A 7,353-nucleotide genomic window follows, 5' to 3' on the forward strand; every position below is an offset into this window, starting at 1 on the left:
AACTTTTGGAACAAGATTTATTTTTCCGACTCGGGAAATATTAAACCATAGTATCATACCTGGTATCAATTTTATCTTGAAACCATTTGCTGTAAGACGAGGATCGGACAGGTAAATTGATCCGCTGTACCTTTGGTCATCTGCTGTCATTTTATGTAAAATCTCTAAATAATGGGATCCATTAAAAAGACTGAAAAAGAAATTATGGCCCTTTAACTTCTTAAATATTTAAAGTAAAATAAGAGAATTTATGGAAAAAAGTTAATCTGAAGGCCCTTTAAAAAATGTTATTATCAGTAACCAAAATACGACGGTGTAAGGAGCCCTGTGAGAAACTCTACTGCTTTTACATTTGCTTAATACTTCATAGACCTACCACATACAGTGTACAGAAAGGAATAGACAAAAGCCAGTTTCTATCTTCTACAACTTTACAAACTAAATGTGAAATTTAAAAAGTGCTTTCGATATACTACAAATGAAAACTTTATTTATAAATAATGCCATGACACAATACACTGTCAAGTTATTGATGCAGTCCACCTTGCGTAATATTCTGTCATTAGTCAAGGCTTCTTCAATAAGAAGATAAGCATGTAACCTTTTCTCCCAGGAACGTAAAAATTTAATAATTCAGGACTCCGGAGAGATTTCTTCTGTATACTATAGGCATGATATGTTTGCCAAAGGTGGCCTATGACATGGTTCTGAGTGGTAAAAGCATTAAACAAAATTTTGAGGTGGTGAAAGATTATCTAGGGCAGAAATTAACCTTTCATGTTGGTTTTAGGCCTGCTCAGGGTGCTTCATAACATGTTATTCACAGTAATGTGTCTCTTGACACCCACCATATGGTAGGTGTGTAAGGCACTATTCTACATTCTATCCGGCGCAGGATGATAAGCTGCCTCTTGTTCATTAAAATCCTGAACTCCTCGAGAAAGTAAATGGATAATGTCTTTGCTTATCATCTCTGAAAGGTTGAGGAGAGCGGATACCACAGAGAGGAGAACTTTGGTTATATAGCAGAGGTGCTCTGTCTGGTGCAACCCAATATTCAGAAGATCAATCTGAGAGCCAGCAGTGGTGGCAGTGGTGGTGATGATGATACAGTGTAGAAAGCAGTGGTGCAGGATCCAGAGTTACTGTCAAGATTGGAATCTTACATACACCACTTACATACTGACTGTATGAACCTTGGTAAGTTACTTGATGTTTCTGTACTTGTTTCCTTATTAAAATGTGGATACCTCTCATTAGGTTATTGTGAAGGGAGGATCATGAAAGCAAAAACCTTAGTGAAGTTCCTATCATACAGTAAGAGTGCGATAAATATTAGCCACTTTTGTTATTATTATTGAGCTCTTACTTTGTATTTTATAGATCTCTATTCTGTTGAGAGATAAACTATACAACCTGCATTAGAAATCTGATGCAAAAGCAGTCCAACACTTAATTATCCTATTTATGACTCAGTTTTTAAAAACTTATGATGGGGATGGCACATTTCAGAAGAAAGGGGAAAAGAATTTTGAATGAAGCTTTGCTGCTATTCAAATATCATGTATACCTGTGGCGGATTCATTTTGATATTTGACAAAACTAATACAATTATGTAAAGTTTAAAAATAAAATTAAAAAAAAAAAAACAAATATGAAAGATTATTCTCAGGCTGTATGGACCCAAATAATAATTTTAATGTAATTTTTAATCTATGTCATATATTTTAATAATTTTGATGTATTATAATAGAATATCATAAAGAAAAATATTTTTAAAAACCTGTAATTCATACAAGCACAAAAAGATTTTTGATATAAATGAAAATTTACAAACATCATTTAGAATAACAATCGAGTATAAAATTTGAAATACACTCTAGCTCTTTTAAAGGGAAGAGAGAGAAAAGTACTGTCAAATTTTGTAACTGTTTAAACCTAAGGGTGTATTAATTCTTTTAAATTCTTCCTTTCACAATTTCCTAAGCCAGTTTAAAGAGAATACTGTGAAGGTAATTGGATTTTAGTTACTGTTATTACTACTGCAGTATTCTCTTTAAACTGGCTCAGGAAATTGTCAAAGGAAGAATTTTAAAAAATTAATACACCCTTAGGTTTAATTAAAAGTTAAAAAATTTGACAGTACTTTTCTCTCCTGTTAAAAACTGCTGGAGTGTATTTGAAATTTTATACTCAAAGACAGCTTTATCAGATGTTTTTCTGTTTCTAGCCCTGTTTTTCTTTCTGGAGGAAGTATCTGTAACACAAGGGTTTGAATACATTTTTAAAATGAGTTTTGATTTATTTCTGTATGTTCTGATACAGATTTTTGTCCTACAAAACAAACTCACATCTTTTAAATTTTAGGTTACCTCCTTTATCATAACTTCTACCTATGCAAGGCTAAAAAAATAAATATTAAGTATAAAAATGTGAAATGTTAGTATTTTAGTTAATAGATATTTAAGAGAAAACAATTTGCTCATGTAGGATATGAACAGCAAATACTCCATTTTATAATCTATATTAGTGCAGGCAATAATCATCTGTGGATAAAACCATTATGGAAAAGTTAACCGGGAACTTTAAGGTGGAATGTCAGTTTGTCAGTAGCTCATTTCAGTTCAGTCGCTCAGTCGTTTCTGACTCTGCAACCCCACGGACTGCAGCACACCAGGCTTCCCTGAACCTAGTGATGAGTGCCTTTTGATGTGATGAAATATGAAGCACACAGCATCACCTATTAAGCAGTCTTACCAGAAAGTATAATCTAAATCTATTCAATCCTCCTGAACTAATATCCATTTAAAAATGGGAGAGGGAAAAACAAGTTAAACATCACCACAAGGAAACAAGACAGACAAATAGAGACAATGGGATATTCTAACAAATAAGTGACTAAGTATCCACAATAAGTTAATGGTATGATATTAGAAAACATTTAACATACATAACAAAATGTAGTGGCTGGACCTGGGTTAGATGTAAATTAAACTTGATAATCCAAAATATACAAAAATACATTCTGACACAATGAGAGACAATCCCAATGAATTAGTATTGTGTAGAGAGAACACAATTCTTGCCTGGAGAATCCCAGGGATGGGGGAGCCTGGTGGGCTGCCCTCTACGGGGTCGCACAGAGTCGGACACGACTGAAGCGACTTAGCAGCAGCAGCAGCAGCAGGGTATGAAAAAAGGCATTGTAGCTACCTAAGAAAATGGCCACTTTAGTGATACATTGAAAACTCTTTTAGGTGGGAATCATTCTAAATCCTTTACCAAAAGGAAAAACATACATGTGCATATATAAATATCAAGGACAGAGACAGGAAATGTGGGAAAACCTTGATAACTACTGATAAAGGCAAGCATTGTATAATTCTATGTTGGTATATGTTTGAAATGTTAAAACAAAGACTACACAAGAAGCGCCATGGCAATCCAATGTCAGAATTACCCTGGGGAAGTTACTAATGTACGGGTGGTGGGGGACTGAGCTTACTATTTATTAAGTGCAGAAGTAAACTATCTAGAATATTCTAAAATTATTTAAAAGCAATTAATTCTACTAAATATTAGAAATCAAATTATACAATTTCTTTAAATAAATACCACTTTTTCATACTAGGAAATTCAACTTTTCACCTTCAATTTCAATTAGTAAATGTTGTTAAAGGTAAAAAAAAAAATATTACTTCACCATACCTCTCTGTTAATATAATTGGTTTTTCCAGTGGCTCTGCAGGAAGTTTGTGATTCTCAAGAAGTCTTTTAAATAGCAGAGCTTCTTCCACTCTATATGGATTTAACAACATTATTTCTGTTTTGGATGTCATCAGCCATGCGTCAGGAAACTTGAGATTGTGGATCAAGCAAAATTCGTCCTTTTCTTCTAAGTCAAATTTCTTCTGTGTATCAAAATTCTTTTTTAAGTTTTCCATAGAGAAGGGGATCTGAACTATTTTAATGTTTTGGTTCTTTTTTTTTTCGATTTGGGCCTGAAAGAGCTCATCAAGTTTTGGCTGATTAGATGGTGAGGTTTTCAACTTGTGCTTCTGTGCCAAATTCCACACACTGGTGGGTTTCATCCTTTTTTTTCCATCTTTTAATGATACTTGTGACTCCTGTTCGATGGCTCTCTTTATTTGCTTATTGTATCTTTCCAAGTCTTTAGCAGCTTTCTCTTCATATCTATGAATAAATATAAAGATGATCTAATAAAGTCATGAGAAATATATTAACCATCTTAAGTAAATGTTATAAAAAATAAAAAGGTGGCATTCCAGGCACAGTAATGCAAAGGGGCTCATATTGCACTAACCCACCCATATATAACCATGATAAGCTGAGAACAAAATAACGAAATCGACTAATACAGGCACTGAAGAGTACTGAAAAGCAAGAGGATTTGGAATGGATTCAACCCTTGAAGAGATCCACATTTATACCACTTTTAACCAGATGCAGTCCCCAGCATTATGGGAGAATAGCAAGACCTCAGTCAGAAAGCTGAACTCACAATAGACTGAGTCATCAGAGCATAGAACCCCCTGCTTCGAAAACAACTGGAAATTGAGGAAGAAAATCTCAGAAAATCCTACGTGTGAGAATCTAGAGGAAAGTAAACACTAGACTCTAAATGAACTAAACAGAGATTTCAATAGCTGCCTGCTGCAAAAGAAAGAAGAGTTTGGAGCTTAAGTTTCACATAATTAGATGACTCGGAGAACAGTTTGTGCTTTCAATTAAAATTGGAGAAGGGCTACTTCTTAGGGAAAAAACACACAACTATATTATAGAACTCAGGAAGTTGCCCTAAGACTAATAGCAAAATTTAAAGTCTTTGCCTAAAGGAAGTATAAAACAAAGCCTCCGCAAGCTCCAGGGGACCTGTCAGTAACTTAACTGTGTGGTAGAACAAAACCCAATACTTTTCAGAAGATAAAAGAACCCAGGGTTTCTGCAACATAGCATCAAAAATGTCCATTACACAAGCAAAAGATAACACTCAAGCAATACAACAGGACAATGTGAGTTATGGGAAAGAGAAAAAATGACCAGTAGAAACCATTTTCAAGATGACATAGATGTTTGAATTTCAAACAAATTTTTAATAGGTTTTTGACAGACGAGTCACGGTAGAGAGTTATGACAAAACATGGCTCACTGGAGAAGAGAATGGCAAACCACTTCAGTATTCTTGCCTCGAGAACCCCACGAACAGTATGAAAATGCAAAAAGATGTAACACCGGATGATGAGCCCTCCAGGTTGGTAGGTGTCTAATATGCTACTTCAGAAGAGGGAAGAAATAGTTCCAGAAAGAATAAAGAGGCTGGACCAAAGCAGAAACGATGCTCCACTGTAGACTTGTCTGTTGGTGAAAGTAAACTCTGATGCTGTAAAGGTTGAATAGGTATTTGGAATGTTAGGTCAATGAAATCAGGGTAAATTGCACGTGGTCAACTAGGGCTTCCCTGGTAGCTCAGCTGGTAAAGAATCTGCCTGCAATGTGGGAGACCTGGGTTCGATCCCTGGGTTGGGAAGATCCCCTGCATTAAGGGAAAGGCTAGCCACTCCAGTATTCTGGCCTGGAGAATTTCACTGACCATATAGTCCACGGGATCATAAAGAGTCACACATTACTGAGAGACTTTCACAAGCAGGAGATAGCAAGAGTAAACATCGACATTTTAGGAATCAAGACTGCCAGAAGAAATATCAACAACCTCAGATATGCAGATGACACCACCCATACAGCAAAATGTGAAGAGGAACTATCAAGCCTCTTGATGAGGATGACAGAGGAGAGTGAAAAAGCTTAAAAAGTCAATGTTCAAAAAAACGAAGATCATGGCATCCTGTCCCATCACTTCATGGCAAACATATGGCAAAAAAGTGGAAACAGTGGCCGATTTTATTCTCTTGGGCTCCAAAATCACTGCAGACAGTGACTGCAGCTATGAAATCCAAAGACGCATGTCCCTTGGAAGAAAAGCTATGACAAACCTACTCAGTGTATTAAAAAGAAGTGACATCACATTGCTGACAAAGGTCTACATAGTCAAAGCCATGGCTAGACTCAGGTAGATTATGATAAATTAAGGATGTATAATATACTCCCCAAAGCAAAAAATCTGGCAAAGCCAATAAAGAAATTTAAAATTAAATATGAAATTATATTCACGTAACCCTAAAGAGTCTGTGTCTCTCCCAAAACAAGGAGGAACAGAGAAACAAAACTGAGAAGGAACAGGAAAACTGGTAGACCAAAACAAAACTGTATCAATTACTACATTACACAGACTATTGTATTTGAATGTCATAGACCATCAGACAGAATTGAAAAGCAAAATTCAGAGATGCAAAGGTGTGGCCAACAAAGTAGAGTAGGAAGATCCTGAGCTTATCTCCTTCCATACATGTGTGCTAAGTCACTTTAGTCATGTCTGATTGTTTGTCACCCTATGGACTGTAGCCCACCAGGCTCCTCTGTCCATGGGATTCTCCAGGCAAGATATACTGGAGTGGGTTGCCATGCCCTCCTCCAGAAGATCACCTGCCATAGGCACAACAAAATTACAAGTATAGTCCATGGGGTTGCAAAGAGTCAGACACAACTGAGTGACAAATACACACACACACACACACACACACAGAGAAACACACAGTAATTATCAATTAGAATGAACTAAAGACCACCAGAGATTTTCTACAACTAAAGACAGAAACCTGTATGCAAGTCAGGAAGCAACAGTTAGAACTGGACATGGAACAACAGACTGGTTCCAAATGGGAAAAGGAGTACGTCAAGGCTATATATTGTCACCCTGCTTATTTAACTTCTATGCAGAGTATATCATGAGAAACGCTGGGCTGGAAGAAGCACAAGCTGGAATCAAGACTGCCGGGAGAAATCTCAATAACCTCATATATGCAGATGACCCACCTTTATGGCAGAAAGTGAAGAGGAACTAAAAAGCCTCTTGATGAAAGTTAAAGTGGAGAGTGAAAAAGTTGGCTTAAAGCTCCACATTCAGAAAACGAAGATCATGGCATCTGGTCCCATCACTTCATGGGAAATAGATGGGGAAACAGTGGAAACAGTGTCAGACTTATTTTTTGGGGCTCCAAAATCACTGCAGATGGTGACTGCAGTCATGAAATTAAAAGGCGCTTACACCTTGGAAGGAAAGTTATGACCAACCTAGGTAGCATATTAAAAAGCAGAGATATTACTTTGCCAACAAAGGTCCATCTAGTCAAGGCTATGGTTTTTCCAGTTGTCATGTATGGATGTGAGAGTTGGACTGTGAAGAAAGCTGAGCACCGAAGAGTTGATGCTTTTGAA

The 7,353-nt window shown here is 36.4% G+C and overlaps 1 protein-coding gene across 3 annotated transcripts in view; it reads right to left on the reverse strand.

Annotated features, from left to right (window-relative positions):
• The window catches only part of PMS1 (PMS1 postmeiotic segregation increased 1 (S. cerevisiae)), a 123,942-nt gene that overhangs the window by 18,166 nt on the left and 98,423 nt on the right, over positions 1–7,353 (reverse strand). For all 3 annotated transcript variants that reach the window (XM_010862906.1, XM_010862905.1, XM_010862904.1), the window contains exons 10-11: positions 3,709–4,194; positions 60–190 (exon numbers count right to left, since the gene is read on the reverse strand). In XM_010862906.1, coding sequence (XP_010861208.1) covers positions 60–190; positions 3,709–4,194 — 617 coding nt within the window. The remainder of the gene's footprint in view (positions 1–59; positions 191–3,708; positions 4,195–7,353) is intronic.

This window comes from Bison bison, unplaced genomic scaffold (genome assembly GCF_000754665.1).
Source record: "Bison bison bison isolate TAMUID 2011002044 unplaced genomic scaffold, Bison_UMD1.0 scf7180017864485, whole genome shotgun sequence".
Taxonomy (NCBI): domain Eukaryota; kingdom Metazoa; phylum Chordata; class Mammalia; order Artiodactyla; family Bovidae; genus Bison; species Bison bison.